The sequence below is a fragment of the Diadema antillarum genome, unplaced genomic scaffold, assembly GCF_040938485.1.
Source record: "Diadema antillarum isolate AM-2024a unplaced genomic scaffold, OU_Dant_1.0 seq00001312_RagTag, whole genome shotgun sequence".
NCBI lineage: Eukaryota > Metazoa > Echinodermata > Echinoidea > Diadematoida > Diadematidae > Diadema > Diadema antillarum.
The window spans coordinates 230,392-257,405 of NW_027272085.1; the positions used below are offsets into that span (position 1 = coordinate 230,392).

General features: G+C 38.6%; 2 protein-coding genes across 2 annotated transcripts; one reads left to right on the top strand and one right to left on the bottom strand.

Annotated features, from left to right (window-relative positions):
* Positions 1-2,986: 2,986 nt before the first annotated feature.
* LOC139708139 (RNA-binding protein pno1-like) lies at positions 2,987-9,754 on the bottom strand. Its single transcript, XM_071620116.1, has 5 exons — positions 9,536-9,754; positions 7,189-7,338; positions 6,395-6,478; positions 5,568-5,817; positions 2,987-5,083 (listed from the first exon to the last, which is right to left on the bottom strand). Exons 1-5 carry the CDS (start codon positions 9,752-9,754, stop codon positions 5,016-5,018), a joined length of 771 nt encoding a protein of 256 aa, XP_071476217.1. The 3' UTR covers positions 2,987-5,015.
* Positions 9,755-11,563: 1,809 nt separating this feature from the next.
* On the top strand, positions 11,564-26,681 carry LOC139708140 (KICSTOR complex protein kaptin-like). The gene is made up of 11 exons (XM_071620117.1): positions 11,564-11,780; positions 13,622-13,704; positions 14,468-14,555; positions 15,022-15,076; positions 16,400-16,473; positions 17,093-17,165; positions 17,872-17,978; positions 20,094-20,307; positions 23,552-23,687; positions 25,148-25,510; positions 26,245-26,681. Exons 1-11 carry the CDS (start codon positions 11,564-11,566, stop codon positions 26,314-26,316), a joined length of 1,482 nt encoding a protein of 493 aa, XP_071476218.1. The 3' UTR covers positions 26,317-26,681.
* The last annotated feature ends 333 nt before the right edge of the window (positions 26,682-27,014 follow it).

Consider the following 27,014-nt stretch of genomic DNA (forward strand, 5'->3'; position numbering starts at 1 on the left):
TCTTGAAAAGGCTAATCGAGCTGCTGCGGCGTGGTAATGAACTTCCCGTGCATTCCATAGACCTTGTACGTATTTTTATCTCGTCAAATACATTGTAGTCTTATTTCTCTCGTCCACAAGTAGCTTTGGATAAACTTTTGTAAAAAAGCGGCATAGTGAATCTATTTCCCCCACTCTTTATTTGTTGCAATGTTTTACTTTCTCACGATTTACAAAGTTATCATTCCTTTTGGAAGTTTTTGTCAGATTGCCTGTGTTATCATATTCAATTTCCTAGGCCTATCTACATTATTTCATTGTATGTTATGCTATATATCTATTTCATTCTGTTAGTATTCAATTCTGTTATTTTCTATTTTGCTTTGCAATAATGCAGGGATAAATCTCCAGATTAACAGATGAGAGGAAATATATGTATATTACTTCGAAAATGGGTGTAGTGAATAGGCCTACAATATATATACATGACATATATATATACATATATATATATATATATATATATATATATACATATATATATATATATATATATATATATATATATATATATATATATATATATATATATATATATATACATATATATATATATATATATATATATATATATATTTCAATTTCTCTGAATATATTTTTTTTTCCCCCGGAGGTGGTTCACATGATTTTCTACTGTAATAAAATAGAAGCATTACTTTTCTTTTAAAAACTTTATGTGATCAATTCTCACAAATGTGATTCTTGTTGCCATAGTTTACAGGAATGATTAAATCAAAACTATTTCATCATGGCTGTGCCAAGTTTATAGAGGGCTATTGTATACTTGACACTGACCACTTGGAGCAAAACTACTTGAAATCACAGATGTTGAGAGTAATCACCATTTTTTCTTATTATGTGATGTGAAGATCACATCGTAAGTGTTTTGATGAATACAGATTTTGTTACACTTTGGGATGCAACTTTTGTTGAAAATGCATCACTTCACACAGAATTTGAGATGTAGATGAGCTATAGCCTATAGCAAAGATGATATGATAGGGGGAAATTAGTTCATGTCCTTGATGATGAATGCAAATAACATTTTATCATCAAAGCTTTACAAAATAATATATAATGTCATGGCATAAGAAATCCACTGTTCGAGTTTGGGTATAGAGGTGGGAATAGAGGGTTTTTTTTTCATTTGTTTTGCAGAATAGATATCACAAAGTTATGTGTCTACCTTGTTTGATTATATTACGTCGTAACCTGATCGCAATAATTCAATGTCAAAATATTGTGACATAGCTTCAGCTATTTTTATGGTAAGTACTTGAGTTGAACTTTAAATAGAATCTATAATATTGTTTTGCTTTCATGACACATTCAAAGCGATTGTGTAAATTTCACTTTTATTACTAGTACATAGAATCATGAAAAAAGGTTTTGTGTGTAGGGACATGAAAAAGAAAAGATAACTATGTAGCTAAGACCTGTTTCAATGAGGAGGGGATTTTCAGGGTCACTGCAGGGGAAGCTGGTGTTTCTTTGTCACTTGGTCACCTGTTCACCCACTTTTGATGACACCAAACTCTGCAGTCAGTGAAAGGGGCATGTGTTGTTTATGGTAATGTCACTTTATCTTCTAGAAGTGCAGGGGCAGATTCAGGAATTCCCTAAAGAGGGAGCGCCTTTACAAAATTAAAGGGGGGCGCACGCACCCCCATTTTTCTTTTTATTTCTTTTGTTTTGAAAAAAAAAAATAAAGGGGGGGGGGGGGGGACACACGCCCAGTGCACTCCCCCTGGATCCGCCACTGAAGTAAGACTTACAGTATGTACATCTGACAACCGTGTCAGTGAAAGCACTTTTATGTGCTAATGTTAATTTACTTATAGCAACAGACAGGCACACACGCAAAAACTTGTGCATTTACACAAATACACACTTACATACAGACATACATACATGTATATCAATCACACACAACATAGACAACACCCATATAAATACACACATTAAAGGTACACATACACAAGGGTATTACAGCACTTCATCAATGGGTTAAATCTCTGGACCATCATCCCAAAACCCTGCTGACCTTTAACCCATTGAGGACGGATTGATTTTGCTACAACACATATTTCCCAGACACCTGCCCTAGTATACTTGGGGCTTGCCCTCAACGGGTTAACACATTGCCCATGTTACAAAAAAAAAAAAAAAAGAGAAGAAAAAAAAAAGTAACATATATCTTCAAAAACTATTGAAGCACATTTAATGCACATTGATTGTTTGTCTTTCTTTTGACTGAATATATAAATGTTATCAAATTTTATAAACAAATAATGGGGCTCCATCAAACTGTACTTGCTATAACATCTTAACACAAATGAAGATTTCTCACGTTTCACATTCTTGAAAATGCTATGGTCCTATGATGTTACACATATCATTGTAACAATGCGGTCATATGTAGTATACATGTGCATTTTTCGCATATCCATGACCACGAAATTATGATTACAGTGTGTGTGTGTGTGGGTGTGTGTATATATATATATTGTACATATATATATATATATATATATATATATATATATATATATATATATATTTATATATATATCAAAATATGAAAGTTCTGCGTCGGTGTGTAATGAATAGATATCAAGAGTAGAAACAGTCGTATAAACACTGCAGGAGTCAAAAAATTGGACTGACATTTCGGTCAAAGACCTTTTAATATCAAAGTCTTTATCAAAGACTTTGATAAAGGTGTTTGACCGAAACGTCAGTCCAATTTTTTGGCTCCTGCGGTGTTTATGCGACTGTTTCTACTCTTGATATACATATATATATATATATATATATATATATATATATATACACATCACATTTACACTGCAAATTGATGTTATCACCAAATGAGAACAAAAAATCTTTGCAAAAATGTCTGTCACACTTTACTAATGAATCTTATTTAAGTTGCTATTGCCTCCTAATAATCCAGGACCAACAGGGTATGCCATTAGGCCGATTGTGGTATCACCTCAGGTTTCAATGGCAGAGTAGAATACTTGGTAAAGGAAATTTCGATGACACAAAACACTCTTGACAAGTGCTATAAGTATTGATGTTTATAGGGAATAGAATCAATATTATTTCTTGTTTGTCTCAACTGCCAAGCATCTTTGTAACACCATCAGAAATAAATATGTCACTCCAAAACAATTTTCTCAGAGAAGAGACAATGCAATGCTACATAATTTTCTGCTACAAATGGTAGACACGAATTCAGATTACAAAGAACATTGGTAAATTGCAAAATGCACAAATCATAGTGGTGGTGATTTTGCCTTTTTAAAGAAGTTATTACACTCTTTATCATAACTATTTTGACATTTCTCTCTATTTCTGTTATACTTATCATATATACCAGGTAGTCTCCCAAAATTAATATGTTCGATTACAAAATAATTATGTATGGCAATTTGTCTCAACATAGTGATGATGACTCTTTCTAATAAAGAGGACAAATACATCTAGGAGGTGACTCTATATATATCAATACAATAAAGAATTAAGTTTTATCTGCTTTTTTAAAATTGAACATTCATTTTAGTCATTAAAATGTAAAGGAAAATTTGATTTTTAAGGAATGGTATAACAGTAGTTGAGGTGAAGATTCAGCTTGTAACTTTTCGCCATAAACGTAGAAACCACTTATAAAATGCTACAGAGCATACAATTCTAAGAGGAATTCAAAGTTTATTTGATGAAAACTGGTTTTGAAATGGCCGAGATATTCAAAAACAAAGTAAAAGAAAACGATCCTAATAACAGGTAGGTCCCACCTTTTATTAGTATCTCTTTGTTTTGGATATCTCAGCCATTTCAAAACCAATTTTCATCAAATGAACTTTGAATTTCTCTTGAAATTATATGCGCTTCCAAATTTCAAGAGAGGTTTTTCTGTATGTCAAAAGATCATCATCTAACAACATTGGAAACCCGAAGCCCCATCTCAACTTAAACTGTATCATCCATTTAGGCTTTGAAGCAACAACTACTGGTGTGGTACTGATGCTACTTCATCTGCTGAGAATAAAGATATATAAACTTTACATACAGAACATGTTTCAAAACAAACATGTTGACGTGGAACAATATAGGCTTTACTAGAGCAGTTCATATATGTTTCAGATACTTGGTTGAAAAGCAATTTTTGTGACAGGTACAGATATGGTACATGAAAACTCCATGTATTTTCCAGTCCACTAAAGCAGTGCTTTGTTGCAGGTCAAAGAAAATCTTAGTCTTCTTATCAAGGGTTATAAATTATATAGATGGTCATCTTTGGGTATGAATCCACAGAAACTGGTTCTTAAATGCAGTGTAGGCAACACAGAAATTGTTACTTGCTCATGGTTTGTCAGTGGGCTGAAAATCTGCTAAATAATCAAATGGCTTCATTACTGTATACTTTTAATGTTTTAAAACTTCCTTAATGTGGGCATACTGGATGTTATATGTTATGGGTCAATACTGATCATTTCTTTCCACTTCAGGGAACAATCCACAACAGCATATCAAAGAGATATGTGCAATCACAACCCAAACTCTTGTGATGCGAGACATCTTCATCCTTGATGCATATGAGACAACATCAATCCTGTTCTGTCACTGTAGTGTCACTTACAGAAGAGAAGCTCCGCAATGGTATTAACTGTGACAAACTGTTGTTATTCTCTAAACTTGACCCTTCACAGACTGCACATGATAGGGTTATATTTAGTGTTGGCATGAACACTGTCCACTTTCATCACTTCCTGTCCTCTATGCTGTCCACTGCAGAGGTCATCGCTGGCTGGATATGCATGCAAAGTCACCAACATAGCGGCAATCAGGGAAACTTTGTGGAGTCACAATGGTCGTAGCTTGTCACAACATGCACAATGATGTCCTTCATATTCCTTTCTTTTTTTAAATTGTCAAATTCACCACTAATCAGTCAGTTTTCAAAAAGTTTGTCAAAATCTCTCTGCTGATCTGCTCGCTACTGCTCGCATGGTTCCATAAACCTTGGATGGAGGGCTCCCTGAAGGCACAAATGAATGCAGAAACGTAAGTGAACTATCAATCTGTGAGGAATATTTCCACACTGACAAAGCTTACAGAACAATAACAAAAAGACTTAAAAACTATTGAACATGACCATGGCACATTTACTCAGTCTGTATGGATATTCCTGAACTAATATGTCTAGTGCAAAGTCGTAAAAGAAAGCAATATGGGTACTCCCGGCAGCATTGGAATACAAACAAAATCACAATGACACAGATTGATCAGAGTATTTGTTTTTTCTCGTCACCATTTTGTCACATTTTTTGAAACTACCTCTGAAGCTAATCTAAAGTATGACAGAATCAAAATTGTCTTATTACAGTAGAGACATATCATTTTATTGCTAATGAACACAATCCATCATTCTAACATAGTTATATGCCATGAAATATATATTGGTAACTGCAAATAAATAACAATGAGGAGTTGCACGTAGGTGAGAATATGGTTGTTCTTACCTAGGATCAAATTACATATAGCTGTCCTGGCAATCTTGATGTTTTGAAACGAGCCGAGGATATGGATCTTGGAATCTGCCAGCACAATCCTGGTCTTGGTGACATTCTCAATGGTAAACTTTGTCTTTCCCCCTTTCCCAGCTATCCTCCCGATGGCCCGTGATAAGTGGTCTCCCTTCAGGGGTTTGACGTCGGTCACCTCAAATGACTCCAGAAACAGTTCGTCGAGACGCAGCAACGCCAGGGCATCCTTCATGATAAACCAGAATATATTGCATGATAAATTAGTAAAATATTGGTGCAGACCATTTTCAGATTGTGCAATCCTTGGTTCGACAGACATCAACATGATTTTTAAAAAATGACTAAGCAAATAAAATGACAATAATAATAAGATAAACAGATAAATAAATCTCTATTTGTATAAAAGACATATGAATACAGCTCATTAACATATCATATGACAAGAATCAAATTATGTTGCGCTTTATCTTGAGATGACTTCTACATTATTGAGATTGGCAAAAGTGCATCATTGCTGCTCAAACCAAATGAAAAGTAGATCTCTCAATTATGACTGATAAAATGTTGTACAACAAGCTCAACAGAAACTTTATGAGTAAGTCCCTTTGCCAATCAGGGGCCTGAAGTCTACACCCGTATCACCATAGAGAGTCATTATTAACTTTTCTAACAAGCCAGTACTCATGGATGATCCAATCTAGTATATTATGTTTGTGAAATAACATGATGTCAATTCTTTCAGGTAGCACAGAACAGTAAAGACATCATTTCCAGACAACGACTGTGACTAATATATATATTACCTCAACTTCAAAGCCAAGAATGAATGCCTTGACAAAGTCATGTCCCTTCTGCAGGGCACTGACCTCTTGTGTCTCCTCAGACGACTGAAAGGAAGAGATCAAGGAAGAATGAGTGAAGAAAATCAATGTCGTGGCAAGGTATAAATACAAATTGTAGTGACACTGGAACAAATTAAACAGGGTAAATGGCATTGCAACATCTGTCAAAGCAACCATTCATTATGAAATGGAATCTACACTGCATGATTATGAAGGGCCACACATTGTGTTATTACTAGCATGTTTGTCAGCACATTTTTGAAAATTATGTGAAGGATGATGTCCACTTAACCAGTCTCATTTGATGGCCACTTACACATCTCATAATTTGGTTTGTTGGAATGGACAACAATTCTTACAGCACATGCACTAGACAAATACTACCACTGAAATACAAAAAAAAAAAAAGGGGGGGGGATAGATACTGTACCTACCTAGAGTGCCTCAATATGGCAATAACATAAGGCAATTCCAAATACTGTAAAAGTGGATATTTTTGCGCGACTAATTTTTCGCGCTTGGCCGGGTAAGAAGAGTTTCGCATGTTTTTAATTCCGCGGAATCAAGACATCACGCACAGGAACATATGGCAAGCAAAAATATTCGCATGCTTTTATTTTCGCGCTAGTTTCTGGTTGCGCGAAATGCGTGAAAATTTTAACACCGAAAAAATTTCCACTTTTACAGTATAAGTTCTTGTGTTTTGTTGTTGTTGTTTTTTTTTTTTTCAAGATTTACAGTCAAAATTTATTTACCCGTAATTCCACTTGTCTTGTTTTGAGGTTAAATCGTATTTGCAGCTTGAGATGTTCCACCACAGGTGTGAAGATCTTCATCCAGTTCTCCTTGAGTGGTGTGTATCTGTTGGCAGGAACTGGTATCTTACGCACTTCTGTGTTTCCTTCCTACATCAACAATTCAGAATTAAACAAGTATTCATTAGCTTTCGTCTCACACTGCATTTGATTTCAAAACCAGGATTGAATAAGATGTGTATCTGTCTACCTTGCCTTATGAGTTTTTGGAGACAAAAAAGGCAGCCCCTACAACTAAACAGTACAGCCATTCATAATTTAATTTCATTTTATCTAATTATTTGTTTGTTTGTTTGGGCTGTCTTGGCCTGGTTTATTCAATATCATGTAGAGTCTACTCTATGAAATAGTAGCTACATGCAAATATCTCCCACATACATTTTGTACATTCCAGTATTCCACAACAACGCACACATCTGGTACAAAGACAAAAGTAACTCTACATAAAATCAAGAATGCATATCTGTCATGCTATAAACACTTCAATATTGATATTTGATGAGATAGGCAATAATTAAAAGTCAAACGTCTTGAAGGAGAGCCATATGAGTTGGTGAACTGCTACTGCTAGACAGAAAAATCCATCTGTCTGGAGGAGTCTTTTATTTTTTTGACTTTATCAGCTCTCCTCTGTATAGTAGGGGATTCCGAGAAGCCAGACGCACGCAGTCTCCGCGGAACATATCCCCAACAACCAACCAGATACAGACCGATCTTTTGGTCAAGTGGGACGTAAATTGCATCTCCACCGTCCTGGGTCATGAACACAAACTCCTGCCCTCTATCATTCCCTCACAACTCCGACCAGCAATACCCATCAAAGCCCAACTGCTCAGCGGGGTATACCCAACCAACTCTTGCTTTCACACCATAAGAGGCAAAACAAGCCCAGGATGCCTTTGTGGCTGCACTGATGAAACAGTGACCCACCTGGTGGGTGAATGCTCACTGTACAAAACCCTCAGAGACAGCTTCCTCACCAAGTGGCCAAAGCGATGGAAAACACATCTCACCAAAACTGCAACACCACCCAAATGCTTTACCAGACTCACTCTTCTTGGATCTTGCTGCAACTCCACTGTCTCCCTCTCTGACTGGAACCCCCCCCCCCCCCCCCCCCCCCCCCCGTTTCATAACCGATCTCTGAGCTTTCTTTTCACCATACATACCAAACGTACAGCTGTGTAGTACCATTATCGTTATCCTGTTGTTATCCTGTTGTTATCCTGTGACATTGTGACTATTCATTCATAGACCTCACATTTTAGACAACTCTGCAACTTTAGCAGTTCTCCTTACTGGAGGAATTCAAGTAAAGACGAAGAAGAAGATGGTACCAGTACAAAATCAAAATCAAAGTGGATCATGATCGATGCATGGTCAAGTCCATGCCGACCATGGGAACAGGGAAGAAATAACATGGTTAGTAGATTAGTAGTTTAAAAGTACTTTAGACTACACTGTAGATGGAGAAATTAGAATGAGTGAAACTGAGTAACGTCTCTAACGAGCATGGCAGGTGAGATGATCAGTCTGTCTCCATCGACATCTCATCACCAGGAAACCAAGTGGTTCAGCAGTTGTAATTTAATTTATAGCCAGGCATAAATTTAATCTTACAGAAGTTGTTTACGTTGGTTTACAGGACTTGAACTCGAAATAGCTAGGTTTTAGACAAGCTAGACCTACACTATTGCACTAGACATCTAGCTGCTACCAGTACTGCATAAATCTTAAAGGAGACCTCCGGATGATTTGTAGATTCTTACGTTTGATCAACTATGAATTAGGTATACTGAGGACAGAGTTTCAGAATTTGTGATAATTGGGATGAAGAATAAGAATATTTTCAAAATTTAGAACAAATTGCAATGAACAAGGATGATGACATGGCAGAGTCACCATAAGAATGCATGAGTAGGGGCTCAAGGAAGCAGAACAAAAGAAGAAGGCATGCATAAATTATACACAGGTGAACTCGCAAGAAAGCGGTATTGTAATGGAATTACACTGGTACATTTCTGAAATATGTGAACCTCTCATGTCATCATCCTTGTGCAGTGTAATTTGTTTAAGATTTTTCAAAGTATTGTTTCTCTGCTCAAGAACCACAATAAATTCCCCAAATCTATACATGGAGTTGTTGATTTATGTACTACATAATGTGAAATTATGAAAATCGTCTGGAATGTCCCTTTAAATGGCAGTCCAGTGCAATATCAATAGCTCATTGGTACCACTAACACGAAAATGGAGGGATGGGGATACACATAAGTAGCCAACTTACGAGTAACCTCGCTCCTTTGAGCGGAGGGAAGTGTGGTCTTTTCACGGTCTTATCCGAACTTTCTTGTGTTTGAACAGGTAGTGTATCCATCTGGTCGCTATCAATTTTCCGTTTCCTGGCTGATTTTGGTTTGACAGATTGGAATTCAGCAGATTCCGTGCTGTTCTTCTCGGTCACATTGTCGTCTCCCATCCTCGTGGCTTCGGCAATACTCGCCATTTTATCAGACGTACACACCACCGTACACGCACATGGTATTGCGCAAGCAAGGAGCACCAACAGTTCGGTGTGGGAGCACCTCGTGCGTGGTGCGTACATAGAGCTTCCGTGTGCACTGAAACAGTCCCACACACTTAAACTGATGTTGTAATTAATCAGCCATGTTTTAATGTATTTGTACTGTAAATAGATCTAGGCTACTGCAAGCATACTGAGCGCGAGCAGCAGGTATGTACTCGTTTCTGCCTTCTGTTTATGCCTAATCGAAGGAATTCCAGCTGCAAGTGTAATATATGCCTTCAGGACATTGAAGTTAAAATGACAAAGAAGAACATGAAGAACCTGAAATCTAATAAGAAAGAAGAAAGTGTGAGTGTAGTGTCCCAAGATCAAAGCCAAGGCCAAGACATCAAGGCCCAACCGAGGGCAATAAGGGCCAAGGCAAGCCCAAGGCATGAGGAATTAATTCATATGATTAACTGAATTAAAATAGGTGCGATAACGTTAGTGGTGTGTTGCACTGACAAATTGGCATACACAAATTTATGCCTAAAATCATACGCGTACTAGTAATATGTACCCTCAATACAATGCTAGTCAGCAATCCTCTTGAGTCCGAATTCCGAGTGCTGGGGACCACAGAAGCGAAAGCGGTGGTGGGGGTGGGGGGGGGGGGGCAGGGGGAGCAAAGGAGGATTTTTTTTGGTTATGTTAGTGCTAAAGATATGCAGTAAATTTACTATTGATTTTGTTGATGCACATTGCAGTGCAGTGTACGTGTACAGCACCAGGGGGCGGATCCAGGAATTCCATAAAGCCAAGGGGAGGCGCCTTTACAAAATTTAAGGCAGGCGCACGCACCCCCCCAATTTTGTCCTTTTTATTTCTTTTGTTTTAACAAAAAATAAAGAGGGGGCGGGCAACCGGTGAGCCCCCTCTGGATTCGCCACTGGTGTACCCCGCCCCCAGAGACTCCAACTCTCCCATTTTCGACGGAGATCTCCCGCCGAAAACCCATTTTTGCAAAATCTCCCGTTCTCCCGCTTGAGATTTAATTTCTCCCGCCCTGGCTCTGTCTCCTGTTGCCGCGTTGGAAAGGATTTCTTACTTATTGCTATTGTATGTTGAAAAAAAAAAATGATGAAAAAACTAGCTTCTCTTGACAGATGGATTTTTGCTGTCTATGTACCCCCCATCTCCCGTCCAGGTGCAATTATAATGCATAATTGCATATCTTTAACTTAGTAGACTAACAATATATAGTGACATCTAATCTACTTTGTGTAGTACTTTGTAGTAATACTACTACAAAGTAGATTAGTTGTATATTGGTAGTCTACTATGAAATTAAAGATACTTCAGCCATTGAGTTCTGGGTGGGTATTTTTTCAAATTTGATGTGATACATTTAGAGCGACAGTGAATAACATGCAAATATCAAGTCTATGTTACCACCACTAAAACTGTTCAATTTGAATTTTTCTGATTTAGATCGGCTAAAATTATTTGTGCAAAAACGTCCTTGTCTATATACTTATTATCTTGTGTTTTGACTATTTGAGCAGATCTAATCATGAGATGAGATTAGGGGATTAGATTAGGGGATGAGATGCCACTTGTATCGAGTTGAAACCACCACCATGGACACAGTGAAGAATGCAGAAAGTAGTTGATGTCCTACATGTATATATAGACAATTTTAATTATTTTATTGTGATTCATTCCCTTTCTCTTTCAGTATACCTGATAAGACAGCAGCGAATAACATAGTGTCTCTTTGTTGTTGCCACTACTCTTGGAACTGCAAAAATGGCAGAACGGCATGGTTTCCACGAGGCCCACTTCACTTCCCTGCCGTGTCAGAGCAACGTCTATGGCCTCACGTCACTGATGTATCCAGGTGGAATTGGAAAAGTCCTTGTGGCTCCCCTCAAGGACAAAGTTGTCTCCCTGGAGTACATGACGGACCAGGAGCGAGGCAAGCTCAAGCCCGTCGCCAAGGAGATCCACTTTGCTGGAATCCCAGGTTTGTTCACTTTTGTTAAAATGAATGGGTTTTCTGTGTCATAGATTGACCCATTTGAAAAGCATGATCAAATTGCTATCATTCCTTAGTTATTATGCATGATGCATTTGAGATTAAAAAAAAAAAGATGAATGTACATATTATAATGATTTAGTTCCATAATCATTTAGAGGTTGCACAGGCAATTTTGAAGATGAAAGTCGGAAAATGAAAGGATGGGAGGACAGCATTGATAGCGGAAGGAAGAGTGGTCTGATGAGGGCTAGCCAAAATATCATCAGAAGTTGAATAAGGATGGTGATGATGACAGGCCTCGAATTAACCGACGGCCACCGACGGCCATGGCCGTCGGTGCCCCTCTCGTTGGCCGCAATGCCTTTTTTTTTTTGATCAAAGTTACGGCCAAAAAAAAATGTGCCCTTTTTCTTGGGGCCCTTTTAGAATGAAAGTTATTATTTATGACGTATGATATGCCCTTTCTCAGAGTCTCTTTAATAAGCTTGAACAACTTTCCTGATCTCAAATATCATACCTTCAGTTCACTCGCGTCCCGATATATCTGATTCAAACTCAAAGTATCTTTCCGAGGTACGAGACGACGTGTACGTACATGTACGCCCGACCGGCTTTTACCGTCCCGACTGCCTCCGCAGCGCAGCGGCCGCGAGTATGTACTAGCTAGGCAGCGCATATTCAGATAGAGTAGTAAAGAGTGAACACCAAGTTCACCAAGAAAAAAGAAAAATCCCACGATGCCAAGGTGTGCCAGACTGGGGAATGGGGAGGGGTGGAGAGAGAGAGACCAATCAACAGAAGAAACCGCGCGTACTGGCGCATTCTTGGAGGTCATGAACTGTCTGTCACAGACTAATCATAGCAATCTACACGCGCACGCAAATTCCTTTGCCTTGTGGTTTTGCCAGCCAGCTGTCGGAAAATGTGCTTTGAAGTTTCATGGCAGCCTGGCCTGCCTGGCCTGAAAGGGTGTCGAATTTCAATCAATACCTACTGTTGTTTTATTCCTGTTTTAAAAGATGTCATTTCACCTGATAGAAACACGGAGATCGGGAATGTGTTACAGCTATAGGGAAGAGGTTTTTGTTGTGTGTTGCACTTTGTGTGTGTGTGTGTGTGTGTGTGTGTTTGTTTGTTTTTCTCGGTTTGTTTTTCTTCTTTCTTTTTTCATAAACACCAAACATGCCCTTTCCAATGTGGCCTTGGTGCCCCTCTGACTGACTTAAGTGCCCTGGCCTCTTGGAAAAAGTGCCCTTTTCTAAATGGCCTTGCCCCTCCAAAATCCTATTTCGAGGCCTGTGATGAGGAGGTATAGTGGCTACTGGTAGAAGATGATTATGAAAATGATATATTGCCCTCCTGAAGTTAATTTCTTAAGACATGAGTAAACTTCACGGGCAAAGTCAGCAACAGAAAATTCCCTCTCTGTTCTCTTTCCTATTAAGTTCATTGAGGTAACAATTTTAAATGTTAATTCATCTGTTTTCAGGTAATTTCCGAAGTTTTTGATATTTTTTCTTTGAGTTTAACTCATCCACATGCCCCTTTGTGTATCAGGGAGGTTGGTGGAAGGCGAATGAGAAAGAAAGATTCTGAATATTTTAAGTATATAAGCATATGAATGTGTCTATCCTCGAACTTCCAACAAATTGCTTTGTAATCCATCTTTAATCTGTTTTCTCATTACGTCCCAAAGCCCAAAAGTTTTTACCCTCCCTATCACCATATTATGTTCAACTGGTTTGTCTTCTTGCCATCAGAAGTCTATGAAATCTGATGAAAACTGTTTTCTTCCAAATGACTGTGATGCATTGCTTATATTTCAGATGATGCAGAAATTATATCCATTCACTCCTACAAGAGACTGAAGAAAGATGGAGGACACATCATTGGGATCACATTCACAAAGGTGATACAGAGTTAGATACCTGTAACTCTTTCTTATTAAAATCCGAAGAGGGATATAATTTACAGATAACTCCCATTGTAACAAAGTCCTCAGTACCCGCAGTTTTCTTTTGTTATTTCAAAATTTTGTTTTAGCTGAACAGAAAAAGAAGAAGAGTATATAAAGATATATAGAAGATGAACATTTTTGGACCTGAATCTTTAAGTTGATGTAACAAAATATTGTTGTAAATGTTATAATGGGAGTGCACTGAACTATTTTCTTTTCCTTGTAGAAAATGAATAGTAAACAACACTTCCAAATATCAATCACTCGTTCATCACCTACAGTCCCAGTTGTACAGATTGTTGTCATTTTATTGCTAAACATTCTGGAAGTAAGCACATTTTATTTCAGAATAGCAATATCAGTAGAAATAGTACACTTCCGCATAGAGCAAAGTCGAATAGTAAGTTGACTCATTATGTACCACAAAACTTGTTAATGAGGTGAACTCTTATGAGAACATGCAATGAATATTATTGACTTCTGATTTAATGTATATGGTTTCAAATGTATCTTCAGTAATTTCATTGTCCAAATTGTACACAACCTCCTTGGAAATGTCAGTCATCAGCTATTTTCAGGTTTGGACGTTAGTCATTGTTAGTTCACCATTATTTACGTTAGTCATTGTTTATAGGTTAGTTCACCACTATTTACGTTAGTCATTGTTTATAGGTTAGTTCACCACTATTTACGTTGTCATTGTATCTACATGCAGGATGCACAGACCGAAAACCCAACTCACAATCTCAATATATATGCCCCATGGGAAAAAGGCTCAGAATATGTCCTGGAAAACATTGCCCGTAAGTGTTGTGTTGAAGTGTCAAGAATGGATTCATCTAAGGGTCGTCAAAGTTGTTTTGGTACCTATTAGTTTATACTAAATTAAGCAGGCAACAATACATGTACTGTAAGGTTAGATTTGGCAGATAATTGTATTGGGCACTGCCCTGGCAAAGGTTAGGTACCCATGCCTTGCTCTTATTATGATGATACTAACATTGTTCTACTGTGCTCAAGTATGCAGCAAACTGAAACAGTTGCACAATAGCAGCTGTTATTTTGGTGTGTTTTGATGCATATCTAGTAGTTACCTAGGACTGCTCACAATGATTATGAAATTTTTACTTCAGACACATGGAAATTTTAGTTTTCTTGTTCATCTGTTGGAAAAAGAGGAATTAATGTGCAAGGGCCTGCCACCAACATTTCAAAAGCAATCATTGTGCAACCTAACACAACTGTTTTTCATTTTCCTTGTCTTTACAGAAACTTGGACAAACATTGAGTTGGATTTCACTCCGTTCTTCCTATGCCATACAGAGTAAGTACATATTTTTATGCTCTTTGTGTACTACTTTTGCAGCAAGAAGTAAATTGTGACCATAATTTCTCATCAATCGTCATCACTGCATTATAAAAAGCAAAAACAAAGCATGAAGAGCATGAAACCTCACTGGTAATTCAACATGACAGTGCATGTGATATTTTTGTATGGTGAACGATGATGATAAAAGGGCTATACCAAATAGCAAGTAGTAAACTCTTTTGACTTTTTGGGATGCTGCGTTTACACCATGTCCCTGGCGGCCATGGCAGTCACATTTCAGGCCACCTTAGACAGAACAGGAGGCATGTGAGACAACTGGATAGGACGGGATGGGCAAACATGACAGGCCGTAATTGCCATGGATGCCATATCAGATTTTTAAACAATCAAAAACTTTGCCATGGTAGGCCATAATGAAATGGGTTGAATGCAACAAAACGTGATGGCACGTAATACATGTAGGTCATAACAATACTTGGAGACGGTCCATAGCAGGACGCGATGGAAAATGTTGCTAATCTAGCCTGACTAGACACCATGAGAACAGTGTCTGATGGCTATATGTTCATCGGGGTGAGGACTGGAATGAAAAAGACTGGAATATGAAGAGGAGAAAACAGGAGAATGCCTCATTATACAAATGGCACACAGGTCTGAGTGCGTCAGTCGGAATTGTGTGCATAAGGTAACTATGGAATGCTTAACCCACGAGGTGAAGCCGAGTGGGTTTAGGCTTAATTCCATAGTTACCGCATGCACACTTTATTCCGCCTGAGGCACGAAAAGACGTGTGCGTCATCTGTGTTATAGAATGGGTAATTTTCTTGCCAAAAATCCATTTTTCTATTGTGTTACCCAATGACAAATTTACTGGATGCCTTTCCTTTTGGCTTGCCATAGACGAGAGTCCAAAAATCATGCATCAGTTTTTACTGGATGCATGGTTTTTCTTCAGAGCCATGCATCCAGTAAAAACTGATGCATGGCTATTCTAGCCAATAGGCGTCTCGTACTGAGTGCGCGAACGCTTGCTTAGTGCGCGAACCTTTGTTACAAGTGCGCGTACTCTTGCTACAAGTGCGCGATAACATGTTTACCACTGTGACTCAGTGTGCGGCCAGTACAAAGTCAACATATAGCTCTCGACCAATGAGATCGCAGGATTCTCGCTACCCATTTTACAACTACCCACGACGCACTATGCTTTGGGCAAAGGGGCTGCCGTGGCCGCCGGGTAACATGGTGTAAATGCAGCTATGATGCTGTTCTGTAAACTATTGTTGTACTGAAGAGTTATGTTTGTCATTTTCTCTCCAGAATCATGGAGGACGGAAAAGGGGAAATGGTATTTCTCCTGACTGGCTCTGATAAGCAAGTTCACATGTACAGGGATACAGTGCAAACATGGAATGTAAGTTTTTCTTGCTTCCTTCCATAAAACACTCTACAAACAGCTTCAGTATTGATAGAGAAGTATAACTTGATGTTGAACATTGGAAGTAAGTCCTCTAACTCACAATTGTATGCTTAATCACTGATTGATTTTTCTTCCCTTGAAAATTTCAAACGTGGGCATGTATGGTTTATCAGTATATCAAACAATACTAAGCAATAATCTGGAACATAGACTTCAAGGAAACATGCTTTTTTCAGCAGGATATGTCCAACAGTGAAAATCGATTCACTGGTTGAGGGCAATATTTGAGCATTGTTCAGGATTGAAATCCAGATTAAAACAGATTTGCTATTCATTATATAGCAAGAAAATTCCAAATGGTTAAAGATTTTGAGCTCTTCTGACAACTATGCTTGAACTTTAACATAATAGGCTCACAATGATTTGTAACACACAAATGTTTTGGTAGAGATGTCCAAACAGAAAAAAAAAAATACTGTCATCTGCAAATTGTAGAAGGACAAAGTTCACTCTAATTTGCCTGGCACAAGAAACTAGATCACAGCAAAGTTTCCATTTTGACAGTACAGTGTACCCGTTTCTCCCGAAATTACAGGAAGTTGGCAGTCGCTTCTCTGAGCACCCAATCAGTGGCAGTTTTCCAGAGTTTGCTGATTTACCCTGTGTGTAAGTTGAAATGGTGGTCAGCAGAGTGAAAGGCATGCTGATAATGTAGCATTGCTTCATGTGCGACACTTTGAGCACTGTTTGGATTTTATTGTATATTGCATTATCCATGCAGCCATATAAGCATGTGAAAATAGTAGCATATGGTCCCAATTAGGCAAAGCTGGACCATGAATGTGATGTTTTATGGTATTGTGAAGGTCTATGGAGGAAACATTTTAAACCATTAAGAAAAAAAGGTGTATACTCCAATTCAAACAGTGAAAATGAAATCAGTGTCAAGATTTCTGGAGATGATATGGTTTGTCAAGAAATACACATTTGTTTTTGTGGAATACATGTACATGTAATAAGAAATCTACTGTTTGTGTGTTTCTTTGTTGTCCCCATAATGGCTCTAAGTGTACAAAAAAATATAAATGTGTGCTATTCCACTTTCTATCACTGAGCCTTTTTTTTCTATATATATTTATCTCTCTCTCAGCAAATATTTCAAGATTCGTGAAGAATGGAAATAATGAAAATGATATGTCTTCAACAAGATATGATCCAATGATAGTGAAGGCTTTAGGTAGAATTCTGAATTTGTTGATTTTTTTTTGTATTTGTTATTATTATTATTTTTTTTTTGCTAATCACTTAGAATTAACAAATTGATAAATATTAATGGCTACTGAATGCTCGGAATATCACCACACACATACAGAGCTCTCTGGCTGGACTGTAGAACCCTGGGTGATAGGAAGCGTGTGAGCGTGGTTGGGTGCCGCAGTGGATACATCCGACTTAGCATAGTGGATACGAAGAGTAATGGTAAGGAGATATTTTATCATGTTTGTTCTGTATTGTTGACCCTGTTTATTATATGGGTGTTAAGACACAGTTTGTCAGTCAGTCATATTTGAATCATGGAATATAAAATCTGTGACATACCTACCTTTGTTCATATTTCAGTGGGACAAAAATTGTTTGATAGGAATGAGAAAAGCTTTGCCAAATTTGATTGCTGAAAGGAGGACATTGCATGTAGTGACATATTTTAGATGCATCTCAGGCTACATCCCAGGAACAAATCATGTGTAACTAGAAAAGCCCTTATGAGCATAGACCTTCACTAAGCAGTTATTTGAGTTATTTTGTGAACAGACAGACTAACAAACCAGTGCCGACAAACCTCCTTGGTGAAGGTGATAAAAGCGCATTACAAGACAGTATTAATAACTGTTTTCAGTTTTGAACATTGATGAATTATGAAGCAAGGCATCTTGCAGGAATTTAGGAACATTGTCTTTTTCATTTGACAATTTTATGTACATGATGCAGTCATTAGGTTCATGTAAGAACAGATCTGTAATTTTATATGTTGTAAATTTGTCAGAATGTGCTAGGACAAAATGTCTGTTATGAATATTTTGTAGCATATTGATGAAATGTGTATTCTTTTGAAAACATGTAACATATAACTCCCCCCCCAAAAAAATAAAAAAAAAAAAAAAATAAAATAAAAAAAAGAATATTTCAAATATCACACAGTACTGAGATGATGCAAACATTTGACCAAGACAATATCGGGATATCCCCATTAAAGATATGGTAATAAGGAAATTGTAGTGTTTTCCATCACGCTGCGATACTCTATGATGTGAATAAATACCCAGTAACTGGCATCAAACCAGAAAAGAGAAGAATGCAGTATCCAGTGATAGCATCCATGGTGCACAGCTTTGCAAATATCTGTGAGAATTTGTAGGGGTAAAGGAGAAAGATTAATTTGTATTCTAAAGACGAAAATCAAGAAGAATAAGAAGGATGAGGAGGGCAAGCAAAAGAAGGGTAGGAAGGAGAAGACAAGGAACAAGAAGAAATAGATGAAGGAGAAAAAAAAATGAAAAGAGGAGGAGATGGAGGAGAAGGGAGGAGTAGGAGATAGGAGGACATAGACATGCAGTAACTCACTTCATTCACTTAGGAGGATATCCAACCATGCCTCAGCCATATCTTAACTTTCTGGTGCTTACATGCTCACTCTCACTACATTTTTTTTTTTAGCTACCTATTTGAAATTTCATACACATTGTACAATTGGGTATAGAGGAAAGATTTTGATTACCCGGTAGGTCTCTTTCTCATGGACAGAAGTGCAACATTAGGGCTCAAATCCTGGACAGTGTCTCCATGAAAAGGCGTGTCTATTGCTGTTTCTTTAATTCCAGTGTAATTTCTACAAGCATAATTCTGTGCATTTGGTAATTCTTGCATTCAGGGTGCTTGTCATTTTTTGTGTTTTGTTTGTTTATAAATGAGGTCACAGACATTTTTATATGATGTTGTTTTCGCGATTTAATGCCGGGGCTATCATAAGTGCACTAATGCCTTGTCCATATGTGATCAAGATCACGTGGTTATATTGTCGCGTGTTGTTAAAGGGACTGTACAGTACTGGTGAGGTGGGTATTCATGTTTTGAACATTCCTAAGTGAGATAATGAGAAACCTCTTATGAAATATGAAAGAGCACGTAATTTTAAGAAGGATTCAGCATTTATTTGATGAAAATTAGTTTTCAAATGGCTGAGATATCCCAAAAAGTGATAATAATAAAAGGCGACAGGCCACGCCTTTCATTAGGATCTCTTTGTTTCACCTTGTTTTTTGATATCTCAGCCATTTCAAAACCGATTTTCATCAAATAAACTTTTGATACCCCTTAGAATTGCATGCCCTTTGACATCTCATAGAGTGGTTTCTGAATATCTCGCAAAATGTTAAAAGCTAAATCCTCACCTCAACCAGAACTGTACACACCCTTTAAATTTGCAGCTCCACAGTGATTCATAAAATTCATGACAATTAAACCCTCGCGAAAATATCAGCTTTTACAGTTTTTAACTATTTTTTTATTCCTATGTGATTTGCCTGCCCAAAACAGAAATTGTGAAACAGTGGCATACTCACCACGACAGTGCCATAACGTGCTGCCGCCTCTTCACCAGGACGACCCATGTGGAGTCAGCATCATCCTGGCTCCAAAGAAGGCAGGAGAGGATACTGGATGACGAGAGGGGATCACCCTCCCAGGAGGAAGGAAACCATGACTACAGTTTGCTAGTGACAAGTGCGCTGGAGGTGGCTGCTGTGTATGGGTAAATAATTGAAGCCCTCCCTCGATTGTCCACAGATGGCCAATGTGGCAATCATTTCCGCTAAATCTCATGCTTTACCACCTGTCATCTCGATAGAGAGAAATAATGGAATTACTATTTTTTTAGCAAGGCAAAGAATGCAGTTCTTGATAAATGCATGATTTTCCATCTTCCATGAAAGATCTACGGGAGTTTCCCTGTCCTGAATTTTTGTTGTAATTCATTGGTCGATGGATTTGATTTATTAGCCCATATGAAATGTGTGATCGTAATCAATTTATGCATAGAGTGATATTTGCCAATATTTCCAAGAGGTTATGATGACCTTCATATGCTTTAATACATTGACAAGTTTTGCATGAAACCTTCTCAGACATCTGCATTAACTACCGTTTGCATGGAAGTTAGTCCACTAAGGGCTGTTAGTGAACACTAGTAATTGCGCTAGGCCACTATAAGTGTCACCATTTATTGCTGATAGAAGTAGTATGTGGTGCAGAGATGTGAAGCTGATAAAACCAAGGAGGTTCAAGAGAATGGAGTCACAACTGTCGTATGTCCTTTGAAGTCACATTCGATGCCGCCACTCGAAAGTATTTGAAGCATGTGGCAAACTGGATCTGCCGCGCAGATAGGAAGACAATTGACTCATGTCTCATTGCATAATCATCAGCCACTTTCTAACGAAAATATGTCTTTGTGATGGTAATTACTTTTCGCCATCCCTACTTATAAAAGATAGGTGGTATATAATGGTAAAGACATGGGGATGCATGAATAGAAATTGCGCAAAAAATGATGAAATGAAAATGAAAATCGCTCGACTGGCCGTGCCCGGCCACTAATCTGATATATCTATAAATATAGAATTATACTCGAAGATTATTCCATATCCGTTTTATTTGGAGGAATTAAGTGGAAAAGTGATAAAACCGGTTTTCCGGGAGGGTACAGTTTTAAACACTTTCACATGATACAGCTCTGATTTACACTTTTGCACATATTTCTTGAAGGGATTGACCTTTGTTTAATGAGCTTTATCATTAAGTGAGATTTCGTTTCATTTAAAAGATAAACAAGCAAAATATAGCCAACATTAAGTTAACGTTCAAAATGAATCTTCAGATTGCTCAGCAAGATGACGGCATCAAATCCCGTCACCAAAGGCACAGATGCACCTGTGGAATTCTTTTATACATCAATAGAAAAGTGACAACTGTTTGAATAATTACAGCCAGTTGGAACTCCATCTATTAAACCTCCTTGATAAAACAGATTTTCATCAAAATGTCTACACTTATCAAATATATAGCTGATAGACATCCAAGTGTGTACTTACACTGTTGACATTTTACAACCATTGATAAAATCCAACCCTGTGTTATGGCAGTGTTGAGCATCAGGAAAAATTTTGATCTTTTTTTGTTTTTAGGAATGAACACTGAGGGTAAACAGTCTCTCATATGAACATTTTCCAGTTTCCAGATTCCTGTACAAAGTTACAGAAAGAAAGGCCAACAATGTTGCTACCCCTGTGCAGTGAAACGACAGACTGCATTATTGAAATCTTATCACATCTTTCAGCAGCCTTTTGAATTTACAGGTTTATCTCAATTACATTTTTTTTTTCTCTATCTTATATTATTTCATCCATTCAATTCTATGTACTGACAATAAATGTAAAAGGAATGACTGCTTTATGAGTTCAGTTTAGCTTATTTGGATCCATGTAATGCTGTGTAAATGCATGCCTTTTAAATGTCTCTTTTGAATGTCATATTTTTGCAGTCATAAATCTTATGTATAATTTGGAAAATGTCAAAATTGGGTATCACAATACTCTTGTGTTGAAACAAACAAAATGATAAGCAACAGAAAGAAGAGGCAATAATGTCAAATATGGAAGTCACAGAACCCATATAAGTATTTTATTTCAAAATAGATGAGTGATTTTGTGTGTGTGTGTGTGTGTGGAATTTCTGGAACTATTTATGGCTCACATTTCCTGCAAACAAGCCTGAAGTCTTATTTTGTGAATTACATAGTGCTCCAAGGTCATCTGCCCATGATAGCTATCTGCACATAAGATGTAAACATAAAACTCACTTTCTGATGTATGTTGCCTAAAGATTTAATATGATGATTTACATCATGATATAAGACTTTGTGCTAATCAGTATTCATTTCCTATTATTGGGCCATAGACTAAATTTGCATGAAATGATGGTGAAAAGTTGCAAACTTTCCGAGCAAAAATTCTGGGGAAAAAAGGAGCAGTGCAATTCAATAAGTGTTGTAGTTTCAGGACACAAAAGCCATGTAGATTACATGTGTACAATGTAACTTTGAACCTGGAAAGTTAAATGCATGAACATTCTAGGACCCCGTTTACAGTGCGAGGCTCGGCCGTGGCTCAGCCGCGGCCGTTCCCAGCCCCGCTTCAGTGTAAACGCGCAAAAGGCCAAATGCGAGGCCAAAATTGGCCTCGCATTTGGCCTCGCTCTGGAGGTGGTCTCGGCCGCGGCCGAGCCGCGGCCGAGCCCGGCCTTTTCTTGGTGTAAACGCAAACTGGGCCAAATGCGCGGCCAATTGCGCGGCCAATTTTAGTCTGGCTTCCAAACCCTTTGCCTGTATCTTTCGCTATTCAGGATATTAACCCCCTCAACGTCGAAAACTAGTATAGTTTAAGGTGGTTTTGTCCTGCAAAGGATTCTTTCCTTCGGCAAAGGCCTTTGCCCGAACGGCGACTTCGTCGCCACGGAATTCATTTGGCAAAGGGTCTGAAAACCAGACAATACCAAATTGCATTTGTTTACAAGCAGAGCGCCACTACGACAAAATATTGAAAGGTTTGAATCAAAAGCGCGGCCGAGCCCAGCAGTGTAAACAGACAAAATTGCGAGGCTCGGCCGCGCAATTGAGGCCGGCCTCGCACTGTAAACGGGGTCTTAATTGAATGAATGATGATGTGTCATAAAGTCATTCATGGTTGCTTTGAATCTCTTGTGAATGCAAGTGGCCTTGGAATTGCATACTGCAATGGGTTCCTGACTGCAATGTTTGAAAGAGGCAGACATGCACTCTTCGTTGTTAACCCTTTCCATGCCAGGGACTTTGGGCAATGTGTGCAAAGCTGTGGGGTTTTCTGTGCCAATTGGCACTCAAAGCACACAGAAGGGTAATCTGGTACATGTATTTGACTAATCATGTGACTTTCCCCTTTGTCATGTGTTATGTCCACCAGAAATGTACTGCAAGATGGGTTCCAGCACCAGAGCATCTTGCCACAGAGCGACGTGTTTGACTGTGCATTGTGCACCTCTGTGGCTGATTTGGACTGGGATGGCTACAACGAACTCCTTGTCGGAACATATGGGCAGGTAAGGGAGAGAATTTTTGCAGACTAAGTTTTAATTTGTAGGGTTTTTTTTTTCTTGTAACCAGCACTTACTTTGTGTTACTTCATGCCACAGCAGGATTCTAAGCTTACTGCATTATCACAATTGTTGTAAACTGGCAGTTCAAGAAAATCACATTTTTTATGCCTCCACTCAGAATTGTTAATATCATCATTGATACAGAGTGTATGACACCAGCCTGCACAATAGGTACAACAAACAGCAGAGGTATATTGTATCTATACTACATCAGAGCAAACTAAACAATGGTTGTCAGATTTTATCATTGAGAGAGATGAAGCTTGTAATTCTTTTGGAATCATATGCATAAAGAGTCTAGTAAATTCAACTGCTCAATGTCTGCTAGTGATGTAATGTGTACCTTTTTGTCTGCTTGTCCATGTTCGTGTACTAGGGCCGTGATTTTGCTATCAGATGTCCAACACTTTTTCATGAAGGATTTCTTTGATGCTTCACGAAATAAGGTTTCAACAAATCACTGTGATGTCCTCGAGTACAACCACACATGATCCCTTGAGATTTCGCTTCAATCAGTACACTTGGTCTCTGACATTGTAACACAAAAATTTTATGATGATGAGTCGTGGGCTCTTCTGTGCAGGTCCTGGTTTCGGTGACACTTGATTTATCAATGTCGCTGATTGCCAGTGGGACATTGAGTTTGCTGTCGACGAGTTTGATGATTATCATGTCTGTGTCTTCTTTGGGTTGTTTTGGTACTCCACACAGTCTCAAGCAATTTTCTCCTCTTGCTCTTGCTCTTCAATGAGACGTTGTGAAGAAGCCAGTTCTCCCCTGAAGGCCGGCGATCTGCTTCTTGAGGGCTAATTGCTGTTTCTGCAATTTCTCGAAGTCCAAGGAAATGGCCGCATTGATGCTCTGCATTATGGCTTCTTTAATTGCAACAGCAATGGCTTCCACTTGTCTTTTCATCATGGCTTCGTTGTCAATGTATCCATTATGGATTGGCGTTCGATGGTTTCTTTTCGGCACTTTGGTTGGTGCAGACATGGTGACTGTTGACTCAACAGCCGAATGTTGTGCTTCTCTATTCTACGCTTTCCTCAGGGTTTGTGGGCTGGTTGTATTGGAAAGCTTTGTTGGTCCAATGTCCAACTCTGCTTTCTAGTCACCACCATTTCATGAAATATCACTTATTGCATGGTGATTGAGTGGGATATAGGTCAATATAAATCAGAGTATGTCACTTACACTGTCACAGAGAGTAGAGTCCCGTGACCTGGACAGGGCTTAAAAAGTGTTTGTGGAGATCAGATTTGCCATTAGACACCCGTCACGCACACCTAATACTATGCTACCCTGTCTGATCCTTCCATTATTTCTACTACTGATATTACTTCTGCTTTGACTGTTCATGTGTACTGATATAGTGTTTATTGCTATTTTTTTTCTCATGTCAGGTGCTACTAGTGTACAAGTACATTCCAAACCAAGAAGCAGGTAGCCAAGTCATCCAATCAGATTCTTGTGAGAAGGAACGAGGCAGTAAAGATGACCTGCCTGAGGAGGCTGCATCTTCAACATCTGGAAGAGAGGGAGGAAGTGTAAAGGAAGAAGAAGAAGGAGGTGGTGGTGGTGGAGGAGGGGGTGGAGGAGGAGGAGGAGGAGGAAGTGGAAAGGGAGGAGAAGGAGAAGGACATTATGAGCTGCTGTGGTCCAGAAGCTTTGCTCACCCACTCTTGGCTTTGAATCACTTTGACCTGACTGGTGATGGGCTGCAGGAGATTGTTGTGCTCTCGACGCGGGGGCTACATATACTACAGGTGAGGCACTCGCAGCAGAGTGTGCTGATGATGGGGAATTTGGGGTACCGCTAATACGTAAAGCACTGTAGTTGTAGAGCCCCGTCACAGATGCTTTGTGGGATAGCTTGATAGCATTAATGCTTCCAGTTGTCTAGCTCATGTCTTCATCCACATACGATGTAATGCAATCAGTGAGTGCGTTTCATTCATTACTACAAGTACTTTTTTCCTCGGTTGGAATTTGGCATGAAATGAGTTTACAGGTTTCCATTTTGACTTATTTGCCACCATTAGAGTCATGGGTCATCAATGCAGTGGTAAAATGTTCTAGTCACACAATGAGAAACAAAGAAATTTTACAAAATACAATGTACCTCTGGATGAAAAAGGTGATCTGAGTTGGTTGGTTGGCAAGCTCTACCGTGTGCATTGCTTCTTGTGAGTCATCCTGGTCACGTATACAAACTCTGGGCATTAGTCAGCGAGGTAGATGTAGCCAAGACCAGATCCACCTTTGCTACTGAGCTATCCCAGCCTGAATTCAGTCAGATTCAATCCTAACTCCAAACTTCTGAAAAGGATGCATATTTCATGTCATCAAGTCAAAAATTGTGTCAGTCTGCAATACTTCAAAGTTGAAGAGATCACACACCCCAAATTTGCAGGAGCTGTAATTTTACTTTATTTACTTTATTTACTTTTCTTCTCCTACCTATTTTTTCTCTCACTTTATCTTTCTCTTTTCCTCACAGCATAATCTGGAGAAGGCAGCACAAGTGTGTCTTGAAGGACTGAGACAGCTATTACCAGAAGAACCAACCTGACCAGAGAGGAGAGAGCTCTGCCTCTTTAGAGGATCGTAGCTAACGCTTTGCTCTTCAAGTACTGCAAGTTTTACCTGGGCATAAGACTCCAGTTTGCCAATGTGATGGATTAATGCCAACTGTAGCTTTCGTCTGTCTGTGGATTTGAAAAAATAACAAATAAAAGAAGAAGAAGAAAGAAGTAAACCCCAGTGACAGCAGCAAAGACATGCTAGATAACATTTCTTAACACATTATGTGCCCAAGCAGTTTCAGCCGTGCCTTGCCATGCTATTAAAAGTAACATTCTGTACACTTCCCCTCAAGATATGGCCATGATCTAAGCAAGACAGGCCAGTCATGTCAGGGACAGATTGAGAAATTCCGTAAAGGGGAGGCGCCTTTACGAAATTAAAGGGGGATGCACGCACTCCCCATTTTTCTTTTTGTTTCTTTTGTTTTAACAAAAATAAAAAAAGTGGGGGCGCGAACCCAGTGCACCCCCTCTGGATCCACCACTGCATGTGGTATGGAGGCAAGACCAGCTAGTCATATGGTATGCAGGTTCCACACAGAAAGCCACAGTGACAACACAGCTTGATAGGACACTGAATCCATATTCATTACACCTGCAGTTTCCAGATATTTTTGCCAATATGCGAAGACGCTCCCCTGGTGAATGAAGCATACACAAAAATATGATTGTATACAGTAAGACC

Excerpts from the sequence above, each read along its gene's own strand:
- LOC139708139 (XM_071620116.1), bottom strand. The coding sequence starts at position 9,754 with ATGGCGAGTATTGCCGAAGCCACGAGGATGGGAGACGACAATGTGACC. Across the intron at positions 6,479-7,188 it reads CAAGACAAGTGGAATTACGG|TCGTCTGAGGAGACACAAGA; the intron begins GTAAATAAATTT and ends TCTTCCTTTCAG. Across the intron at positions 5,084-5,567 it reads TATATGTAATTTGATCCTAG|GGAGCCCTCCATCCAAGGTT; the intron begins GTAAGAACAACC and ends TTGTGCCTTCAG.
- LOC139708140 (XM_071620117.1), top strand. The coding sequence starts at position 11,564 with ATGGCAGAACGGCATGGTTTCCACGAGGCCCACTTCACTTCCCTGCCG. Across the intron at positions 17,979-20,093 it reads AGTGGATACGAAGAGTAATG|AAATTGTGAAACAGTGGCAT; the intron begins GTAAGGAGATAT and ends TGCCCAAAACAG. Across the intron at positions 20,308-23,551 it reads GAGGTGGCTGCTGTGTATGG|AAATGTACTGCAAGATGGGT; the intron begins GTAAATAATTGA and ends TATGTCCACCAG.